Below are 24,000 nucleotides of genomic sequence, written 5' to 3'. Positions count from 1 at the left end.
CACGAGGGTGGTGCAGCCATAATTTAGTTTGGAGGACACTAGCGCTTGAACTTCTGTCTTGAGATCTGCAGTCAGAATGAAATGTTTTAATTTCCTTAGTGCGTGCAGTAGGTAGTTGGCTTCCCTGGTGACAGTGCAGATATGATCCTGCATAGAAAGGGGAATTTGATGGTATGTGTGGCTGTAGATACATATGCTTTGCATACTCCTGTCATCTAGTCTTTGATCCGGAGTTGTGCAAGTTGTTTTTCTTCTAAGACGTCTTTCAAGTCACAATGTCGAGTGACTCCTTTCGGTGCATGGCCATCAACTCAGTCTGGTTCGGACGTGTATGCCTCCGCTGCGTGTTTTAACTCCGCTTTTAGTTTGATTCTCCTGTTCTTTTCTCTATCTACGACAGTGTTATCGTTTGTGCTTCTCCATCTACAACTCATTACAAAAACTCTGCCACTTCGACTCCGTTCGACGGAGGCCCCTTCGGGGCCTACTTTTCCCATTGTTACCAGTCGTTGCGAAAATGCTCCACTAATAGAATGCACAGCATTTCTGTTCTGCCCACGTTGCCACACAAAGTATCCTCACACAGATTAACACTCAGTGTGGAACTTGTTTGTCCCCCCCAATCACAACAAAGCAGTCAGTGCAAGTCATTCTGCTCCAAAAAGACCCTTCTGGATCGTAGAGCTTGTCGCATCGAGATGTCCTACAGAGCCACCGACTATACTCTAGACATATTCACAGAGGAGCATGCCTAGAAGCAGCCTCGGTCGACAAGGAGGGGGCCATCTCTGACGATGGCCGTTCCAGCTCCAAACTTGAGGGTGACTTTAAAATAGAGGTCATTACACCAGCTCAACAACCTGTGAGTACAGCTCCGCCTGCTCATGTCCACAGCCCAATCCTGCCCAAAAACATTCAGCACTTCTGGTCTCAGAATCCCAGGTCCCTGGGCCACCACTGCTGTCTAGCCATGGTCTGCATCGCAAAAAACGCTATGGACCCCCTGACTTCTGCTTCCTTGCAATGAGACCACCAGTAGGCATGAAGTTGAGCTTCAGTGTCGAGGCAACATCGTCCACCTCTGCACAGAGTGCTCAGTCCACCTCAAATCTGAAAGCTTCGGAGTCGAAGCCGACCTCCAGGCTAGGTCCTGAAACACAGTTGGAATCAATCCTGCATAAGTTACAGGAGAAATTGGGGGTCATGCCGGAAAAAAATTAATATCCAGGTTCATACTGGATGTATCCTGGCCACAGCTTCCTCTCCTCAACCACCTATAAGGAAGCTTACCTTTGTAGAGGCTTTGGACATGCCAGTCCCTCTTCTGAGGAAGCCTATCGACCAGGCTACCAGCCCTCCATCCCTTCCAACTCCCATACCAACAACGCCTTCGCCTCCACCTCCCCCACTTCCACTCTCTCCTGCACCACTATTTCCTACAGGGGAGCCACTAGATGACTCACCACAAGGGTCTCCACTGTCAGACATTCGTGTTTATGGAGAGCCACAGGGAGATGATCACTGGGACACTTGAGACACAGATCCCCTGCTCACACAGATCCAGATTTATCCCGTGTGCCCCTCTCATGAAGATGCTACCTGTTCTCCATGCCACTCAAAGTACCCTCGCACTGACCTACACCAAGACTAACTGCCTCTCACTGGAGCACAAGGAAGAACATAGTGAGGCTTGTTGGTCGTTTTGATCGAAAAAGACCCTTCGGGATCGTCTGGTTCGACAACGAGAAATGCAGCTCCGAAGCACTGAACAGACTCCAGATTTCTTCGGAGAAGAATCGGAACAGGAAGAAGTGACCGCTGTGTTAGAGGGGGGGCCGCCTTGGTCCCAGAATCTGATTCTGACTTAGAAATCAGATTGGAGTCTGAGGACGTTCCAGCGGGACAGGGTGCTGTGAGTACTAAAGCCCTCTTACCCCATAAACTCTTCAACTAAACCGAAGGCTTCAGCACTACATCTGCCTTCGGGCCTTGCTCGGCACAGACTATGTTTCCGACGCCCCGCCCTAGTGATAAAGCGTGGGTCACCAGCTCCGGTCACTCTTACACCTAATGCCCAACTGGGCCCAAACCACAATCCTACAATCGGCTAGTAAACCCCGCTGTTATCAATTTTGAGCGTTACCTATAACCCTTGTTTCCTTTACCCAGTCTTACCAATTTGTTAATTCCTCAATGAATCAGGTTGCAGAGTTAGATTAAAATAGGATGACATTTATCTCTTTTTACTCTAAATAGCCACAGACTCAAGAAGTTTTGATAATCTTTAGCTAAATAAATTTGTGAGTCAAAATTCAATTACAGTAATCACCATCAAGTCTAGAGGCAAAAATACTCAAAACAAATTCATAGCAATTTGAAATGATCAATGATGACGGTACCTGAAAGGGAGAAAAGGAAGAAAAGGGGAATAGGCATCAAAGTACAGAATTTCTAATTATATGTTCGAGGCATATGAGCTGCAGATTACACACTTTTGCATAGATCGCCATCTGGTGTTGGGCCCGGATGTTTGCAGTTTGTTTTTCCTCTTGGAAAGTCTTTGGAAGTCACGAGGTCGGTGACTCCTCCTTTGGATCGTATTGCGCATGGGCTTCAGCTCCATCCTCAGATTGTTTTTTTTCCGCCATAGGGGCTCGGATGTAATCTTTGCGCTCCGGTTCCGAACATTGCCAGTTCGACGATCGAAGCGGAATCCTCACTCGCATCGCGGTATTTAGATCGCGATCTCCTCAATCACCTTCTCATCGACAAATCTTCGGTTCCAGTCGACGGCGGCCTTCGGGCCAACCCAAGCTCCGGTCCCAGCTGATGGAAAGAACTCCATTCAAGAAGTGCCCTCGATGTGGGTCCAAATTCCCCCACACCGATCTTCATGAGGTGTGCAACCTCTGCCTCTCCCCTGAACACGAGGCTCGAGACTGTCCGGCCTGTAAGTCTTTCAGATCGAAAGAGACTATTCGGGACCGAAGAGCCAGACGAAACATGGCACACTCCTCGACCTCCGTTCCAGTCGACATCTTCGGAGACTACGTCGAAGATCCGGGACAGCAGCGCACCGAAGAGGACCTCGTCCGTGCTTCCGAAGCAGACGACTCAGATGTGGAGGACATCACCCCGGCGCAGAGGGTTGTGAGTAATATCCCCCCCCCACCCGCGCCGACACCCAAAAAGGCTTCGGTCACGCCTTCGCCTCCGGGCCTAGGCAAGACCAGAGACACTGCTTCACACACCCCACCTTCGGGCCCGGTGAAGAAGCCACATAAGCCTTCCGGTGCCGAGAAACACACTTAGGCACTGAAAAAGAAACCGGCCTCTACCTCGACACCGAGCTCCGCACCGAAGTCCTCAGTGTCGAAATCCAGCGCTTCCGTACCGACGCCATCTTCGGCACAGACCAAACCCCATAAGGCCCACGCCGAAGCCCACCTCTGCACCGACCAAGAAATCGGAGGTTCCCAAGCCCAGTGCTAAGCAAACCGGCACAGACAAGCCTAAAAAGTCATCGGCCCGAAGACTTCGGCGCCGACGGACCAAACAATGTCACAGGAACTGTTTACACCGGATCCCTTACAAAAAACTCTTACCAAGGATCCAAAAACTGGACATTTGGCACTCTTCCAAAAAGAGACATTTGGACAAACCGGCTCCGCCTCCACCTCCTAAGAGGAAGGACTCTGCTACCTCCCCTTTCAGAATACCTTCCCCCCACCTCCTCCACCCTCTCCACCTCCGCCCCCTCCGCCTTCTCCACCCCCACCTCATCGCTCTCCGACCCCGTCTCCAGACAATGATGATCAGGGGGACCCATATCACGATCCAGGGGATGTGCCCCAAGACCCCACCCCTACAGGATCCCCAGACCCATGGGACAACTACAATAACCCAGATATTCCAGACGTCCCACAAGATGACCTTTACCCTTCCAGGCCATCTCCACCGGAAGACTCATTAGGTTTCCACCACCTACTTCAGAGGGCGGCACATTATCATGGGGTAGAGTTACACACTGACCCAGTGGAGGAGGATTTCCTCCTCGACACATTTGATACCGCACATAGGTCTACCTCCATACTACCTATGCTCAAGGGGGTGGTAAAACATGCGCCAAAGGTTTTTAAGGACCCAGTCAGGGCCAGGGTCATTAACTCACGCATAGAGAAAGTACAAAGCCGCCCCCACAGATCCTGCCTATATCAAAGGGCCAGCACCACTAGATTCCCTAGTGGTTTCCACTGCACGAAAGAGGTCAAATTCCCAGGCGTCAGGCGAAGCACCACCACCTGACAGAGTCAAAGCTCCTGGACGCGTCAGGAAAGCGCACTGCGTGGAGGAGTATGGCTCAATGGTTAGAGCGGCAGACCCTGATGCAGAGTTCTGGCCAGGGACCAGGGTTCGATTCCCGCCTCGGCGGGGCTCGGGCTCAATTTCCTCAGACCTGTCTATTCTCGCCTCGGTGCCTATTCTAATCACAGGCCCCACGCTGCAACTCTGGGCAATAGCTTGCTTAGCCTCCACACCGGCCCCAACAGCGCTAAGGATGCCTGGCTTCACCGTGGGGGTGCCCAGGAGTGGACACTTCACAGGGAAAGCCAGGAGGGGTTCCACAGCGGTATGAGTATCAGTGCCAGGAAACCGATAGGCGACACCGCAAGGTGGCAGTCTGGTGACAGTGCGCTCTATAAGTACCATGACATTTACATTTACTGCATCGGGCAGCCAATATATGGCGTATCGCCAACACCCAAGCGCTATTGGCCAGATACGATAGGGGCACATTATGATGAATTAGAAACCATAATGCACCACCTCCCAGATAGATACAAAAATAGGGCCAATGAATTAATTCAAGAGGGTAAGACAATAACTAACACCTCCATACGCTGTGCCTTCGATGCAGCAGACACAGCCTCCAGGGCCATTAATACTAGCGTCCTCGTCCGTCGCCATGCTTGGCTGAGAATATCGGGTTTCAAACCAGAGGTACAGGCCTCCATCCTAAATCATCCCTTTGACCAAGAACACCTATTCGGCCCAAAGGTAGATGAGGCCCTCGAAAAAATGAAGGACACTGATACGGCGAAATCCATGGGAGCCCTGCAGTCACACCCTCCTAGGCGCGCCTTTCGCCGCTCTTCCTTTCGGAGTACGTCTAGAGGCTACTCCTCAGCGCGTCCACTTCCTACAAATCCCCCACTCAGTCCACCTTAACAAGGGGCTATCAAGGAGGCGGCTATAGGGGCAATAACAAAGGCAGAGGCAAAACAAATACCGCCCGCTCTGCCACACCGCCTACCCAATGACTTTCCCCCCGCTCCCTCCAGACCATCCCACTCCGGTCGGGGGCAGACTACAAAATTCCCTTCAGGTCTGGGAGACCATCACCTCAGACAAATGGGTGACCCAAATTATTCGGTCAGGATACTGCCTGGAATTAACATTCCACCCAGGCAACACCCAATGTCACAAGAAAATTCCACATTACTAAAACAGGAGGTAATCTCCCTCCTACAAAAACAGGCAATGGAACAAGTTCCCGCCAGTCAGCAAAATTTAGGGGTCTACTCCCTATATTTTCTAATACCAAAAAGGGACGAGACTCTACGACCTATTCTAGATCTCCCGCCCCTAAACACATACATACATTCAGACCATTTTCACATGGTAACGCTTCAGCAGGTGCTTCCGCTCCTCTCCCAGAACGACTTCCTCACCACACTGGACTTGAAAGACGCATACTTCCACATTCCGGTACACCATGCTCACAGAAAGTACCTCAGATTTGTAGTGGACGGGCAACACTACCAGTTCAAGGTGCTTCCATTCGGAGTCGCAACAGCACCAAGGGAATTCACCAAGTGCCTAGCGGTAGTGGCGGCACACCTCAGAAGACAGCACATTCCCGTCTTCCCATATTTACAACCCACTCAGACTACATTAGACCTACTCCACAAATTGGGTTTCGTGGTCAATGCTTAGTCTCATCCTCAGTCTTCACAAATGCAGGCCTATCTGAGAGCGACTCTAAACACTTGCACAGCTCTAGCATCTCCCAATGCAGTCAGAATTTGAAATCTTAATACTCTGCTACTACAGTTTCAGACCAATCAATACTTAAGTCTGGACTTTCATGCAACTGTTACGAATGATGGCATCCTGCATTGCAATAGTGCCTCATGCAAGGTTACACATGCGTCCTCTACAGGAGTGTTTAGCACTTCAGTGGAATCAGTCTCTGGGTCAATTACATATCTAGTGTTGATAGACAGCCACCCCCATTGCTCTCTGCAATGGTGGAACACACAACTTTCTCTGCAACTGTCACGCCTCTCTCAGACCATTTGGCGTTGGGTAATTCATCAGTTAATCTTCTGCAGGGCACCTCCCAGGAGTGAACAATAGAATTGCCGATTTTCAGAAATGGGGATTCCCACAAACAGACCTCTTTGCCACAGCAGATAACTCAAAATGCCCAAACTTCGCCTCCAGGTTCCCACACCCTCTATCCAAAGGCATTGCCCTATAAATACATTGGTCCGGGATATTTGCCTACGCTTTTCTGCCTCTCCTTCAATTTCTGGTTCGGAGGCTCAGGCAAACAACCCGCAAACTGATTCTAGTGGCTCCCACTTGGACCCGTCAACCGTGGTTCACCACACTCTTGGAACGATCAGTGGTTCCACATCAAAAGCTGCATGTCGATTCCAGCCTTCTCACGCAGAACCATGAAAAAGTCAGCCACCAAACCCCAAGGAGCTCAATGTTACAATTTGACCCCTGAAGTCCTCGAATGTGGTTATCTAACTAATCTTGCCACAAGAGTGTATGACTGTTATATATGGTACCAATAGCAATATTGGTCTACTAGATGCCTCTATTCAAAATACCATTGGTTACCTTTTGCATCTACAGCATGCTGGTCTAGCCTACACTTCCATTCGATTGCATCTTACAGCAGTAGCTGCATATTTGCAAAACTGGCAACATCTATGTTTGTTCAAAGTTCCAGTAATTAAAGCTTTTATGGAGTGTCTTAAGAGTATTAGAACCCAGGGTAACTCCTGCACCTGTTTGGAATCTAAACATTGTGCTTACATGGCTCATAGGTTCACCTTTTGAACCATTATACAACTGTCCGCTACAGTGTCTTTCATGGAAAGTTGCCTTCCTCATTGCGATCACTTAATTAAGGAGAGTTAGTGAGCTACAAGCATTAACCTTAGAAGAACCATTCTTTCAACTTCATAGAGAGTAGTTCTCACTCCAACGCAAAATTCTTTCCCAAAGTGGTTTCTGCTTTTCATATCAACCAGTCCGTTGAGTTACCTGTGTACTTTCCTCAACCTGATTGGGTGGTAGAAAGGGCTCTTCATACTCTTGATGTCAGAAGAGCATTATTGTATTATATTGAAAGAACAAAGGATTTTCGTAAGACAAAACAACTGCTGGTTACATATGCTACACCTCACAAAGGCAATCCTATCTCTAAATCTGGTATTGCAAGATGATTGTTAAATTCATTCAAACCTCCTACGCAAAAGCTAAACCAACTTTGTCTATACCTCCTAGAGCACATTCCACTCGTAAAATAGGTGTATCTATGGCCCTTTTAGGTAACCTCTCTATAGCTGACATTTGTAAAGCAGCAACATGGTCCACACCATACACACTTACCAAATGCTACTGTGTGGATGTGTTAGCACGTCAACAAGGCAATGTAGGGCGAGCAGTGCTAAACACTTACTCAAACCGCTGCAAAATCTACTGGTTAGCCTCCGCTTTAGGAGAATACTACTATATAGTCTATGCGAAGCATGTGTATCTACAGCACACATGCCTCAAACGGATTAGGTTACCCTGTAAGCATCTGTTCTTGGCATGTAGAGCTGTAGATTCACATGCGCCCTCCCTCCTCCCCGGACACCTGTGGTTGTTGCAGCTCTTATTATTCACACTATATACACATGGACATCTCTGTACTACACTACGCTCACTTACTCCATTCTCAATGTCTTGTGGTAAAACAATCTAATAATGGAGTTGATGCCCACGCTCACTGTCACCGAATGGAGGAGTCCCTTTACCTGGTGACTTCGAAGACCAACAACTTGCAAACATCTGGACCCAACACTAAATGACAGGAGTATGCAAAGCATATGAATCTACAGCTCTACATGCGAAGAACAGATGCTTACTGGGTATGTAGCATAAATCCTTGCCAGTTATCTTAGGTGTGATTTATGAGAGGTAATGAGGCTCTTGAAGTAGACAGATTTGGCTTTGTCTTGAACTGTTTATGCTTCTACGACTTGCAAATTGTCAGTGGTCTTATTCTTGGTCCAAATTAAATTTTTGGGGAAGCATTTTTGCATACTTGCAGAGCTTTCCAGAAAATTGTCCGTAGAGCAGGGCAGCATGGCTTCACCAAGCCATGTCAAGGGCATTTGTCCCTGCAGTAGGTATAAAAGGGTATATGCCCAAGGGCATGAAGTGAAAAATGTATTCTCGCATCCTGGTCGCTACCAAGTGTTTTCATTATTGTGCAACGTGTTGCTTCGGGTATGGACTTGTTCTTCAGCCATAAGTGCACAGTTTGGAAGTTAAGTGTTGCTTTCCCTAGTTAGCACATAGTGACTTATTGTAATTCCTAATGCTTTTGTATTCATCAGGAGAGCGTGTGGGTGCTTTCACTGCCATCTGCCAGGATGCGGACGAGGCTAAACGGGTGGAGTCCCAAGTGAAGATTCTGATTCGGCCCATGTATTCTAATCCCCCCATTAACGGAGCAAGAATCGCAGCAACCATCCTGACCAATGCAGAGCTACGCAAGGAATGGTGAGCAGGCTTGCAGCTTATGTCCAAACTTCTCGTGCTATGTTCATGCAGTCTGCAAACAAAGGGGCACTAAGACATGTTTAAGGTTTGCACAATTAAATGCACCTGCCTAAACCACCACAGATAATTGTGACAGCATCATTAGTCTTAGTTTTTGCTGCTGTCACATTGTACATGTGACATAAAAAGATTTGTGCTGTCAAGTTCCACCCTCTGTTGAGCCTCCTCAAATCTAGCCCATCACAAAATTTCCCCAACTTTTTAATGCTCCCATGTTATTCATTTAGATACACAAAAAGGTGATGTGAGGAATGCTTGAATTCAACTCAGCTACTGGGTTGCTTGCGTTCCTGTTCAGAGGATGTTGGGCAGTTCGGGTTGGAAGGCTCCTCGGATAGCAGGATCAAGCCTGATTTGTGCACAGACTTTAAAATGGCATGGTGGATGATAAATAGTGGAGTTGGGCCTGAGAGATTGCCAGTGGCTGAGACTTTTAGCGATCATTACTCATCAGTCCAACATGAGTTTGCTCTGTGCAACGCACTGAGATGGGTATACCCACATGTGGGTTCATTGTGTCGCACAAGATCAGCATTTCCATTTTATTAACATTCGCCCTGTGAGAGGAGAATTTGAATTGATCTACTGTTTCACTGAACAATTTTGTTTGCTTACAAACCCCCCTTCCCAATTAGTGAAAAGCAATATTTGCACTGTTTAGAGCATTCATGTGGCGAGTGTGTAATGGGACGGAATGCTCCAGAAAAGCTGGTCTGATAATTGGTAAATACAGCAAAACCTGCTTTTGTTTACCTTTTGAATTAAAAGCTTAAAGCAGGGAATTCCAATGGAGAATATTCAAAGGGTATTTTAGAGCCGTTTAAGGTACTTTTACACCAGGGGTAAAGCAATTGCAGATACAGTTGTCATGTTAACATTAATAAAGGGGTAATTTTTAATCCGTTCTTGTCAAGTACACCCGCCTGGTACTTAGAGCATCTTATCATGACCAAGTTACCATTATTTATATTTTTTAAAAGGTGAAAAACCAGTGGGTGTGCTTTTTCGTATTCTGTTTTACACAAGAGGGTGAACTATGTGCCTGGCAGTAGTTTTCTACTGTCAAATTTTATGGATCATAGTAAATTTCAAGTTTTCTGGGCTCTGCAAAACAGCCATAAGGTTCTGAAAGTACCTAACCTGCTTATTTGGTCATTGCTCTTATTCTTTATGCCCGTCTCAGGCTGGAGGAAGTAAAGGGGATGGCTAACCGCATCATCAGTATGAGGGAGCAGCTGGTTTCCAATCTGAAGAAGGAGGGCTCTATCCACAACTGGCAGCACATCACCGATCAGATTGGCATGTTTTGCTTCACAGGCTTGAAGCCAGAGCAGGTGAGTGCATGTTGACTGTTTACTTTTTGCAGGCATATTACAGATACAAAGCTCCTAGCTTAATTAAAAAAATTAAATTGGCACCGCAATTCCATGCTACTGGATGGTCCAAAGTAGCAAAACTGACGCCTAACTGGTTAAATCTAAGGAGTAGGTTAAAATATTATTTATACTTGCAGTTGCATCGCAAAGGTCGTATACATCTTTTGCCAAGAGTAACCCAGTTGGTGATGTCTTCGGCAACACATTTGCAACTGTGTACATCAGGCATACCACGGCGGGAAGTAAATTTGTCAATGTAATTGTGTGATCAGATTTGGAATTTGAATAACAGACCTGAGTAACAGATGTTCTGCTTGTGTGCGATATAGTCCCATCCAGGAGATAATAAATCAAATTTCAGGTTTCTATTGATAACTATGGTAATGGGTTTCTTCCGAGTATTCATAGCTGTAAACTCGGATTGAATAGTTGCCCTACAACTAAAATCTAGAATTGTGTTTGCAGAACAGTTTACAAGACTGTGTAGCCGGTTTCCATTGAAAGTATACATTTCACTAAGTTTGCTTCTGCTGCCTTTGCTTGGTTGACACGTTGTTACTGCAGTTTCCATATAGCACTTACTACCTCTGTATGGTGCTCTGGAGCACTTGCCTATGCAGTTAGTACACTACACCATGCAGTATGTGGTTGGAAGTGTGTTGTCTTTGTTTTGATCCTACATGGGTAGTGTTAACATGTCTGTGATGACAACCGAGGTGCGATTATTGTGTACTGGGACATGGGGCTCAGCAGTGTGATTGCTAAGGAAATATGGGAGAGAAGTGTCCAGTTTATGGTTTTCAGTAACCTGGCAGCTTTGAGCAGGTCTGCAGGTCCATTTACGGTGTTTATTAGGAGCATAGTCCACTTAGCTATTTACTGCAGTGGGATGTCCATGTTGAGATAATTTGTTAAAAGATACAGTGCAGGGATCTGCTGATGGTGAGCTTTAATATCTTTCTATATCTGGTTGTCATGTACGGTATCGAAGTGATCACAGTATGTTTGTTTTTTATTTGCAGTGAGGGACTAGATTATATCCCTCTGATTGGCCAGCAGTATGTGACAGATCTTTTCAGCTAATTCATATCTGTTTACGTGGTGATGGCTGGTTTAAAGCATGCAGAGTACTGGGCGATGGGCAAAACCTAAAGCAGATCTGTTTTATGTGAGTCTGTAAAAGATGACTTATTATGCAGCCTGTATAAACTTTATTAACTGCTGAGTGTTAAGATATTGGTGTGGGCCAGCAGGGTTATGTATTGTATTGTGATTGCATTTATGTAACACTTATTGCGCTTGATGAGGCATTGAAGCACTTTATGCCAGGCAGCATACTGCTCCGGAATTACTGGTGTGTGTTTATCATTGGTTATTGAGATTAGTCTTGTACTCTCAAACCATTCTGTCCATCAAATCTAGTTTCTGTGTGGTAGATTAAATTAATAGGAGTTGGGTGTCTTCTTAAAGGGAGGGGGGGGGGCGGTGTACACATTCCGGCTAATGGTTAGAAAATCTTCAGAAGGATACGGATATGGCTAAGGGGCTGTCCAAACCATTAGTCAAGGGAGTTCTTAGCAGGTAGCAATACTGTGCAGGTTCTAATACTACCTACCCAGATGCGGGCTCTCGCCAAAAGCAACAACTGCAGCCTTATCAGCCTTATACCTTGAGTTTACACAAGAAGGGGTTTAGGGGTAACAACAACAAAGGAAGAGCCAAAGGAGGTTCCTGTAAGGGAGCCTCTGCCACTACAAAATATTGACTCCTTACAACTCCCACCTACGTTTGTTGGGTGGAGAATCGGCGATTTCCTGGCAGAATGGTAAGAGATCAGATAAATGGGTACTAGCCATAGTTCAACAAGGTTACTGTCTACAGTTTCACTTATACCCCAACCTCCGAACATACGATCTCACACCTCAGTGAGAACCACAAACGTTTAGAGGAAGAAGTACAAACCTTTCTACAAAAAGGTGTCATCAAACCAGTCCCCTCACAACACCAAAGGAAATGGGTTTGTTTTCCCAATGTACTTCCTTAACCCCCAAAAAGGCTGGGTCTCAAACCAATTCACAAACCAGACCCTTTCGCTGTTAGTGTTGAAACACTTATACATGGTAACCCTTCAGGATATCATACTTATGCTGCAGCAGAGACTTCATGGCAGCATTGGCCCTGAAGGAGACCTATTTTCACTTCACGTCCTCCTAGCCCACCGACTCAACCTGTGGTTCGTGGAAAGTGGCCAGCATTACCAGTTCAGTCTTGCTATTCCATGTAACATTCGCTCCAAGGGTCTCTTCCAATTGCTTAGCTGTGGTCGCAGCACATTTAAGACGACTATGACGGGGCCTTCATATTTTCCCCTATTTGTACGATTGACTGATCAGGAACTCAAGCAAACAATAGTGCCTTGCCCATACGCAAACCGTTATCCGTATTGCACATCTTAGGCTTAACCATCAACATCACAAAGTCCCATTTCATCTCTCTGCATATTCAAACTATTCTAGGGTCATGTCTCAATTGGGTAACAGGCAAAGCCTACCCCAGTCAACAAAGTCATGGCTTTCCATTAGCTTGGCCCTCTTTTCCAGCCAAATTGTCTTTCTTTTAGCACACTTATGCAACTCCTTGGCATGATGGCCTCCTGTATCACCATAGTTCTCCATGCCCGACTGCATATGCGCCCACTTCAACAGGGCCTTGTAGCACAATGGTCCCAAGCAGAGGGTAAGGATGGAGGATATATTGTTGGTAAATGCCAGTGTTTATTGCTCTCTGCAGTGGTGAAACGGCAACAATATTTAGCAGGGCAGGCCTTTTAAAGCCTCTCTATCGCAGGTCACCATTACCATAGACTTGGCACAAGTTATGCACATCTCCATCTCACAGCAGTGCAAGCTTTGTGGACTCCACAACTGCAGGGCTACCACATCAATTATCTTGAGCTCCTAGCAATTCAGCTAGCCCTCAAAGCCTTCCTCTCTCTCTCATACAAGGCGAGGTAATGCTAGTCTGAACGAACAACATGACTGGGATGTACTACCTACAAAAGCAAGGTGACATTCACTCTTTCAGCCTTGCAGGTCTAGTTCAAACAGTCTGGATTTGGGCCCTTCATCACCACATCCATTTGATAGCGGAGTACCTTTTGGGAGTGAACATTGATCTTCTCAGCAAGAGGTTCACGAATGGGAACTTTGTCTCCAAGTAATAAACTACTGAAAACGCTGGGGAACTCCACAGATAGACCTGTTGGCCCACCCAGAGAAAGCAAAATGCCAATTTCACCTCCAGGGTTTAACTGCCACAGTCCATGGGCAATGCACTATGAATTAGGCTTGAGCGGAGTTCGCAAAGTGACCAAAAAACTCTGTCGTGCTACGCGGAATTCCACAAGCGGCAGAGTGCGTTGGGTCATGCCGTTTGTGCTGATTTTTAGTGCCGGGTGTTTGTCCCACACTGGAAAATCAGTGTGAACAGCACCAGGCACAGCGCAAGAGGTCGCTGTTTCTTTCTACTGCTTGAGCAAATGTTCTACTTGAGCAACACTAACGGATGGCTTCTCAATGTGAGCGGTCGCAACTGTCCACGTTGAGAAATCTTGCTGAGAGGTGGTTTAGTGTTGGATTTACGTTGCTCACACTCCCCAACTTAACGCTGGTGAGCGAGGAAAATCTCTGCAAGCGGAGTTCACTGCCCAAGTCCACTATAGATTAACTGGTCCGGGATGTTTGCTTACACATTTTCCACCTCTCCCTCCACAAGCAGTGCAGGAGATGCAGCAATTGTCCGAGACACTTATCCTTGTAGCTTTCACTGTTCTTAAGGACCATCAGTCCCGTTCCCCCCCCCCCCCCCCCGAGAAACTCCCCAACAGTGTCTCTTCTCACCAGAAATCAGCGACAGATCAGCCATTAGGACCCAAACCGGTCCACTAGCAATCTGGCTCCTGAGATCCTAGAGTTCACTTACCTGTCACACCACAGGAGTGAAAAGACCAAGTAAGCGTGCAGACCAATTACTCAAGCTTGCTGTGCAGTAAAATGGAAGAGGTTTGTCTGCTACTGTACCCAAAAGCATGTTAACAGGGGCATAGCTTCGTGGGGGGTGTTACACCCCCCAATAAATGTTTTGTTCGAGGCATGTGAGCTGTAGATCACATGCTTTGCATACCCCTGCCATCTAGTGTTGTGCCCAGATGTTTGCAAGTTGTTTTTGTTCAAAGAAGTCTTTCCAGTCACAAAGTAGGGGACTCCTCCTTTTGGTGATAGTGCGCATGGGCATCGACTCCATTGTTAGATTGTTTTTTTTCCGCCATCCGGTTCAGACTGGTATTGTTGCGCTTCGCTTTGGAATCAATCCTCGAGTTCCCCCTTGGTGTGTACGCCTCTCTACCTCGACTCCTGCCTCCTAATCCTACTTGACCTATGACCTATTGTTCTCCAACACGCTTCCCTCTCCGCAGGTCGAACAAAAACTCAACTTAGACATTTCGGTCCGAAGATCTGTGGGCGGCCTTTCGGCCTACCCGCGTCTGTTCGGTTCCTCGTCGATGGAACGGACCCCATTTAAATTCTGTTCTCTGTGCCACGCAAAATATCCACGCAGACTAATCAGCTATGTAATTTTTGCTTGTCCTCCGAGCACAAGGAGCAAGTCTGCGATGCGTGTCCATCCTTCAGATCAAAGCAAACTCTCCATGATCGTCTGGCTCGACGTCGAGAGATGCAGCGGTTGGATGTCACACCGGTTCTCTTCGGTGAAGACTCTGCTCAAGAAGAAGTATCCGCAGCAGAAGAGCTGGCTTCGGCTGCGTCCAACTCCGGTTCAGAATTGCAGATCGACTTTGAAGACCATAATGTGCCGCAGGGACAAGGGGACGTGAGTACTGAAGACACATTCTCCCCCACCTCCCACCGTCCCTAAAATATTTAAGGCTTTGGCACCGCCTATGCTTAAGGCCAAGGTCGGCACCAAGAAGAGGTTTCTCACACTCCGCCTTCTGGCTCTGCACCGAAACACTGTAAAAAGCCTTCCGGCTCGGGACCTAGGCGGCCAAAACCTACTTCCGAGCCAAAACCTTCGAGCTCCAAATCCAAGATTGGTTCTGAACCGAAAACTTCAGTTTGAAACCTTTGACAGCAAAACCCTCGGAGTCTAAACCTTAAGAGCCAAAAGGACTTTCCATTTCGGCTCCAAAAACTTTGATGCCGATAAGCAAAGACTGCCTGCAACACAACCGGATCCAAATAAAGACACTGTACCTATTAAATTGGATCCCAGACAGAAAAAACTGCATATACACATTCCTGTCAACGTTCACAACAATCATCAACAAGGTTGTGGTTACTATCTATTGTGGCAAAACACTACATTAGACCAATGTGTCTTGGACATTATCAAACGAGGATATTGCCTAGAATTACTTCAACAACCAACAAATATTCCACCAAAAAGACAGGTATTCAATCCACAACATCTACACCTGCTCAAAGTAGTAGTAAAGGCATTTCTGCAAAAAATGTCCCGTTCAAATATCAAAACAAAGGAGTTTACTTTCTAATACCAAAGACCAACAAAACGCTGGAGAAATGTGTCCTACTTTAACTTAATCAAGCAATTGAAGAATTTAACCTCCAAGACACCTTCCAGTCAGGATTAAGAAAAGGTTGTAGCACTGAAGCTGCTATGCTCAATATAACAGAAGACCTACACAATGCCTTAGATGAAGAAGACTCCTGCCTCCTAATCCTACTTGACCTATGAGCAGCATTTGATACAGTACTTCACCCAGCCTTACTGGTGACACTCCAGAACTGCACTGGTATCAATGGCACTGTCCTGAGATGGTTCAAGTCCTATCTTCAACAATGCTCCCAGCAAATAAAAATTAAAAATTTCTCAACCTGCACCAGTAGCCCAAAGAAGTACCTCAAGGTTCCATCCTCTCACCAGCCCTATTTAATCTCTTCATGGAACCCCTCCACTATCCTGAACCATGCTGGTATCAAATATCGCCTATATGCCGACGACGCACAACTCTACTACAGAATAAAATCACCCAGTGACGTCCAACATCTTAATGCCAAACTAATCGATTCAAATGTGGCTTAATATCAACCACCTTAAGCTGAACTCTGTCAAGACGGAAATCCTGTTCCTCTCCCCAAGGAGCAATCACCTACCCATCCAAGAATGGCTCAAAAATCTGAATGCACTAAACAGCCCTATCTCACTGTCCAACTATGCTAAATCTCTGGGTATCAACCTGGACGCAAACCTGTCAATGAAAGAACACATCAAAAAAACTGCCAAAAGTGCGCCTTACACACTAAAACATCTAAAAAAGAAAAAAAAAATCAAACTGTTTATCCCACCTGAGGATCTTAAGACAGTAGTAAAATCTCTAGTCCTCTCAAAACTTGACTACGGCAATGCCACCCTGACAGGAAGTCCCAAAAGCCACTTTCAGCCCCCAACTACAATCCTCAATGTGGCTGCCAATCTCATCACAGGAACCAAACTGTTTGACCACATCTCTCCTGCACTCAAAACACTCACTTTGCGCCCCATCGAAGGAAGGTGCATCAACAAGAAGGCATTTATCGCCCACAAAGCCCTACATACTAAAACCCCCAAGTACCAGAAACAAAATTATCATGAGTATGAAAAAGCCAGGCTCTGAGAAGAACCAACTGCTCCTTCTCATCCCCCTAACCAGGACCTGGGCTGCAATTCTGGCTTTTCTTGCCTCAAACAGGACCTCAAATCTGTTACTCAACAACTACTTTAACAAGGTCACATTGATGACCTATGCCTCCCAAAGGCCCAACTCTCTTGGACAATTCCTGTTGGAAGTCCCCTGACAATTTGACTCTGCGGACTCACTGTCATCTTCCCCGTTTTTCCTATACTTTTTTTTTTCTGTATGACCGCCGGTGATTCCCACTTGAGTCTTGTCATGTACTTGTTGTAATCCTATTCCCTAAACATATAAAGCGCTCTGTTACCTCTTGGTCTAGCCAGCGCTATATAAAACAAAACAAAAAAATAAAACCAGGACAAACCCTAAGACCCATTCTGGATCTACAGCCATTTAAAACGCTACATACGGTCATATTTTTACATGGTCACACTACAAGATATAAGACCACTACTTCAAAAAGGCAACTTCATGACCGCATTATACCTGAAGAACACTTATTTCAACATTCCAATTCTTACTGCACACAGTTTTTTAAAAAATTTGTGTTAAGTTGACATCCTTATCAATTCAAAGTCTACCCTTCAAAATAACAACTGCCCCAAGGGTATTCACAAAAAGTCTAGGAGTAGTAACAGCAAAACTAAGCAGAGAAAACAAATGTTTTTCCTAATCTCGACCATTGGCTGAACAGGAGTTCGGACAAATCCAAATGTCTAACATGACACCTATAAGAAAATCATTTACTGCTTCAATTCGGTTTCTCAATCAATGTGACAAAATCACATCTCCAACCGTCTCAAATTCAACCTTATCTGGTGTCAATTCTCAGTACCATTATGGGAACAGCTTTCCCCAAAGGGTTCTCAATCTCCAGAACCAACTGGATCTTTTTCAGCCACATCACCTACCAAACTGTTCCAAAAGCAAATTGAGTTTCTCATTGCACTTAGCGTGTTACACACCTTACCAACAATAAGGTTGGGATCCAAATGAAGTATCTAGATGCCCAGACACTTGAACTTAGTATTTTTCCATGATCTCAGGGAGCAGAGAGGGGGTCAGTGGCACTATGATGCAAGAGGAACAGGCATAGTTTACCGCAGTTGATTCTAAGGCCAGAAATGTGTCTGAATCTATTTAACATGAACATGACCTCCTGCAGCTGTGATTATGGATTGCGGTCACATGACTGATTGGCGCATAGGTAAATATGTTGAGTACTTGATATTTACAGACCACTGTCAATGCAATATAATCAGCACAAATAAAGGAAAAAGGCAGCAACCCTGCCTCCTTTTTGTTCCATTGAGCAGAATAAACATAACCAGTTTTGAACCTGGCGCCTAGTGTGAGAGCCTGATCCAAATCAATATTTGTGGACCAAACAAACATCCTTTTTAATAATGTAAATAAACAAGACCATCCTAGTGGGTCGGTTGCTTTCTTAATATCCAAAGTGGACACCCCCAGTAGATCGTTTTTTGGCAGTACAAGACATAATATATAAAGGCCTCATATTAGAAGTATTGCTGCCAAGAACAAACTAGTTTTGGCCTTGGTGTACTAGAGAAGTCCAAACTTGCATCGTGCAAAGTTTAATGTGGAGAGAACAGAAGAGTGGCGGTCAATTTGTTTCCTTCAGTATCACAAATTATCCCATTCTGAAGTAGGAGAGTTCCAACTGGATTATAGCAAGCATTGTGCTCTGTTATCTCAAGGTGTGAAGACCACACTGGAACAAAGAGGTTGTACACTGCACCAGAACCACGGTTCATGGGAAGGTGCTTTTTGCTGAGCCTACTCTATACTTGAATTGTTGCTTGGAAAGTCACTGAAATGGATGCCTATGCAGAATGGAGCTCAATCTCTTCACCTCAGTGATCAGAGTTTGGACCATGTAAGAAGGTGCAGATGCTGCAGTGCATGCCTAAAGCGATGTTATATTATTGTATTTCTACACTGCTGTGTAGATTTTGAGTATTGAAGATTACTACTCTGAATGGGAATAATTCAAGCAAGCGAATCTATTAAACATCCCTAAGTTGGAAAACAAATAAGTACCCTTTTTCCTTCTGTTTGCTATTGATTTATGTGAAGAATATATCGTCCTTATTCTAAGTCCGTCTGCATGATGCGACTTGACCTGCAACAACTAAACCTTTAAATTAGAGATGTATGAGATGCAAGTCAAACTTCAACTTTTTAAACAAATCAAAGTGTGCGCTTTTCCTCCAGAAAGCCCAGAAACTTTCCATTTCATTAATCCTGCTACTGATGCTCACGTGCGATACGGTTCCGTTTTGTAGGAACTATCAAATGACCTACTGAAGAGCTTTCACATGTCTGTTAGAACTGGTATTTAAGCCAGAAAGATTCTCGGGAGAGGGACTGAAAATTGCTATTTTTTAATTCTTAACTTTCAGAGCACATTCTCGATCATGAGTGGTATAGAAATCAAATGTAAACTTTACCTATATTATACACGTGTTCTGCTCTTGCAAATTCACCTATTGTGTGATTTGCTATTTTATGCTTGGGTCACACGCGTTGTTTTTTTTTTTTATTCATAACTTGACCTTATGGGGGGGAAAAAAGTTTTCAATGTGAATTTCCTTTTTACTTGTACATTCATAGCCGGCAGCTAAAACCATGGAGTGTTTAGAAACACACGTTGCTTAGAAGCCATCATTTCTAGGAAGTCCATTATCCAGCTCTTGTTCGGAGTTCAGGTGAAAAAGATATTGTGCAACTAGACCATCTTTGCTTCGGATTGCAAGTATTACATTAAAATGTAATGTAAATATTCATAAGCAAAAGAGGAAAGTATTAGGAGTTGGTGCCGGTAACAAAAGAGGAAGTCTAGGTGTACGCCATATTTAGAGGGGAGATTTAGCTAATTGAGAACTGGAGTCTTATGTGAATGTTCTTAATTGAAAGATAGCAAAGATGAAGCGTGGTTCACTCATGGTAGTTTAGGTGATTGGAGGAATGAGTTCAGTCTGCTCCTTACATTTTTTACTATATATTTCCTGTTAATAAATATATTTTGAGTGTTGTATACGCTTTGGACAAATTTGAGCCAAGCCCATAAGTGTGTACAGATAGTTGTTTAACATTCTTCCATTCTGAGAGAATGGATTTTACGGTGACAGTTCTCATGAGGTCTAATGGGGAGAGATCATTCAGGCACAGCCGTGAAGACCGAGAAAGAGAAGACCTCTAGAAATGTTTAAAGGAAAGTCCGGTGTCCTATCAGTGTTTAGGGTCTTTGTAACATAATATTTCACCTCATTCCAGAAAGATTACATGTGATTGCTTTCATTTAGCATATGTGTGAGAAAGTGCCATCTTACTTGCATGGTATGCCCCCACTTTTTGATGAATTGCTGAATGTACTTTGGCAGGAGTCCAGGGCATACTTAGTCAATCAGGTGCCCAGGGCCTATGTTCCTTCCCTAAAACACAAAACACAAATTGGCAAACCCTGGCCACATGTCAGCCCATGGTAAGTGGTACCCTAGGGTACCCAGGGCCTTGTGACCAGGAAAGGCCTCTAAGGGATGCAGCACTCATTGTGCCACCCTTAGAGGCCCTGTACCCTTACACACACACACTGCCCTTGCAGGCTGGGTGTCTGGGTACAAGACAAAACAAAGAGTTGACATGGCACACATCCCTGTGTGCCATGCCCACCACCTACACTGCCATGGCATACATCAGCCACCACTCTAGCTGGGTGCCCTATGCAAGTGGTGTGGGAGCAGGAGCCCTGTGCCCCTACAGTACCCAGGTCCATTCCTGGGCACTGTGTGCAGTGCTGCCATTGGTGCTGAGAGCTCTTCAAACACGTTCTCCACAGCACCATAATGGCAACACTGAAGACTGAAGTTTGGTTTCAAACTTCTCAGCACATTAAACCCACACTGATGCCAGTGTGGGATTTAATGTACCAAGCACCCCAGAGGGCATCTTGGAGATGCCCCCTAAAACCTAACCTTCAATCGAAGTCTGTTCTGAGGCTGCCTAGGCTGCCACAGAGCAGACATGTTGCTGGACCCCTGGGTAGGAGAGCCCCCTGCTCTCCTGGGCCTGCAAGAATGCACATCCTGGGCGAGGTGCTTAATCTCCTCCCGCAGGATGGGCAGGGGGAAGCTTCAAAGGCATGCCGCCTCTGTGAGCTTCCCCAGGCCACTGCAACCCCCCACTCTGGCAGGAAGCTTGGCCAAAAACCCCAAATACGGACAGGGGATGTGCCAGCCTGCCAACCCCACCCCTCAGGTGGGGGAGGCTAGGTGAAGCACATCTCTGGTCTCTCGCCATCTTGAAGATGGGAAGCCCTGCCCAATCGGGATTAGGCTACTGCCCCACTCCCACAGGAGAGAGGCAGGATAGGGGGTGTACCCACCCCAGGACAGGGACCCATTGGTCCCTGCCCTTCACCTCCTGTAATGCCCCTAAATCTAGTATTTAGGGGCACCCTGAACCTTCCTTCCCCAGATTACAAAATCAGAAGAAGAGCAAGAAGAAAGAAGACCTGCCCTGCAGCTGCTAAGAAGAGGAAGACCTCAATTGCTTGGGCCCCAGCACTACCGGCCTGTCGACCCTCGAACCTGCTCCTGCTCCAACCCGGCATCTCTTGTGGCCAGCAACCTCACAAACCCCGGAGGACCTGGCTACCTTTTCACTCTAAGCCCACTGGGACACCCATGAGTAGAGGCTCTACTCAAAATCTACTTCTAATCCCTGGCAGCAGACCGGAACCGCGAACCCAGCACACTCTGCACCAGCCAAGCCTGGCCTGTGCCTGAGTGAACAAAGACCATGAGTACGACCCCACGGTGACTGTGACCCAGAGTCCGGCACCCAAGGACCTCCCTCGACACGCCTGCAGCCTCAGAACCAGGTGCCCCCCCCAACCGCGATCAACCGAGGGTAAGATTTCCAGACACTAAAAGGCACCCCTGCACCCGGCGCCTTGCGGCCCCCTGTGCCCAATCCCAGGGTACCTACCTATCCTCCAACTACCCAACTTACCTTTCGAAGTGGCGGTGGCACCTGAAGAATCTTCATCCCGAGCTTGCAGTCTTTTTCTAAACCGGAGATTTCCCATTGAAATCAATTGAGCGCCCGAAGGCTCAAAAGCACCCTGCACCCAGCCGCCCGAGTGGCACTGGCAGTGCAACCTCTACACCTATCTACTTCCCCACTTACCCTGAGTAAGTGACCAGGAGCCCAGCTCCCACAGCCGCGTGGCCTGCTAGTCAGCAGCCACCAACCAAGTCCCCCCTACCTCTCATAGGATAACATTGGGCCTAGCTCTCTCTGCACCCAGCGGCCCTTTTGCCGCTGAGGGTGAACCAACTAACTACCTGACCCTGGGAGTCCCCGGAGTCTATGCCCAGAACCTTAACTCTGCCAGTCGAGTACTTACCTTTAAACCGATAACTCCATGTTCTCCATAGGGTAACATGGACTGGCTTTTCCTGAAATTTCTTCTGTGTGGACTTTTTAAAACTTAAAATATTCACCAAAAATCAGCCGAGTAACGAACGAAAATACTCACCTGCTCTTAGGTGAGCTCCCAGTGCTGGATCTTGGTGCCCAGCACTGACTCTGAAAAATACTTACAACTTTACTTACCAGTAACCCAATTTTCTTGCATAGGAAATCATTGACTGTTTTTCTGTGAAATTTCTTCTAAGTGTCAATTTCTGCAATCTTTAAATATTCTTTAAAAATCGTAAAATATCTGAAAACGTAATTACTTACCTGTTTTGGATAAAGGTCCCAGTACTGAGTCTAGGCACCCAGTACTGGATTGCAAAAGTAACGAGAACACACTATACCTGCAACTTGAATTTTCTGCCATAGGGAATCATTGACTGTTTTCTATAAAATATTTTCTAAGTGTCAACTTTTAAAGTAGCAAAATATTGTCTAAAATCATCACAGTAATTAAGTCGACTTTTATCACTTGATTCCAAGTACTGACCCAGGACTGAATCTAGGATCCAGTCCTGGAATTCCAAAAGTAATCCAAAAAGTAACCTACTGCAAATAACTTGAAACTTCCATTGAACTCCATGCATTGTGTTTAAAATTGTGTTGCCTATTGCAATAACTTGTAATTATTTACAGAAGTCAATTGCATATTGCAAAAATAATTACCTACAGCATCTCATTCTGAGAAAGTATATTTTAATACCTATTGTTGGTTCTAAAATAAAATGAGCATATATTTTTTTATATATAGACCATTGGCCTAGAGTTCAGTTATTGAGTGTGTGAAACCATTTGCTGACTGAGTGTGCAACAAATGCTTTACACTGTCCTCTGATACTGCCTTACTGCTCGACCAAGCTACCACTTTAGAGAGTAAGGTTATATCTAACTTTAGCCTCTGCCAAACCTCTGGGGACTGTGGACACTGTACCTATTTGGGAACAGTATATACAGAGCCACTTTCTCACAATATGTCTGTGGCTTCAACAGATCTGCAACTCCAACAATTATCATTGTCTATAATACCGTATAGTTTCTAATAAGTCCAGAATGCATTATGGACTGACCAGAATACATTGAGTTAATGTGGGAGGAATGTTAGAATCTGTGAGAACATATTTTCACCCCAAATACACTACGGTAGTTCATTATGGAATCCGGAGTGAAGAGGTCTTCACGTTTTCCTCAAAGCTTGTTTGTAACTTGCACTGTTTAAGTAGCTAATAGTTTGGAAACCTTTGATGCACAGTGTCTATCTTGTACTAGTTTCTTTGGTAGATTGAGTACGTGTGGTTTGTGAAGTGATCCAAGTTGAGTCATTTGTATAAATCATTGTTTTCTAGATTGTGTTTAGCTTGGATAAGTGACAATGGTAATAGGAAAAACAATTGTACCAAGATATTTATACAGCACAAGTCCTTTTGCAGTCCAGTGTGCTCAAAATAGTGTTTTCTTTTGGTTATGCCATAGTTAGGATAGCGTTGGAAATTTCAT

The 24,000-nt window shown here is 45.7% G+C and overlaps 1 protein-coding gene across 1 annotated transcript in view; it reads left to right on the top strand.

Annotated features, from left to right (window-relative positions):
• The window catches only part of GOT2 (glutamic-oxaloacetic transaminase 2), a 138,239-nt gene that overhangs the window by 110,224 nt on the left and 4,015 nt on the right, over positions 1–24,000 (top strand). Inside the window, exons 8-9 of the mRNA XM_085638202.1 lie at positions 8,688–8,853; positions 10,097–10,247. Coding sequence (XP_085494328.1) covers positions 8,688–8,853; positions 10,097–10,247 — 317 coding nt within the window. The remainder of the gene's footprint in view (positions 1–8,687; positions 8,854–10,096; positions 10,248–24,000) is intronic.

This window comes from Triturus cristatus, chromosome 12, assembly GCF_964204655.1.
Source record: "Triturus cristatus chromosome 12, aTriCri1.1, whole genome shotgun sequence".
NCBI classification, from domain to species: Eukaryota; Metazoa; Chordata; class Amphibia; order Caudata; family Salamandridae; genus Triturus; species Triturus cristatus.
This window is presented reverse-complemented; position numbering and strand designations above follow the sequence as displayed.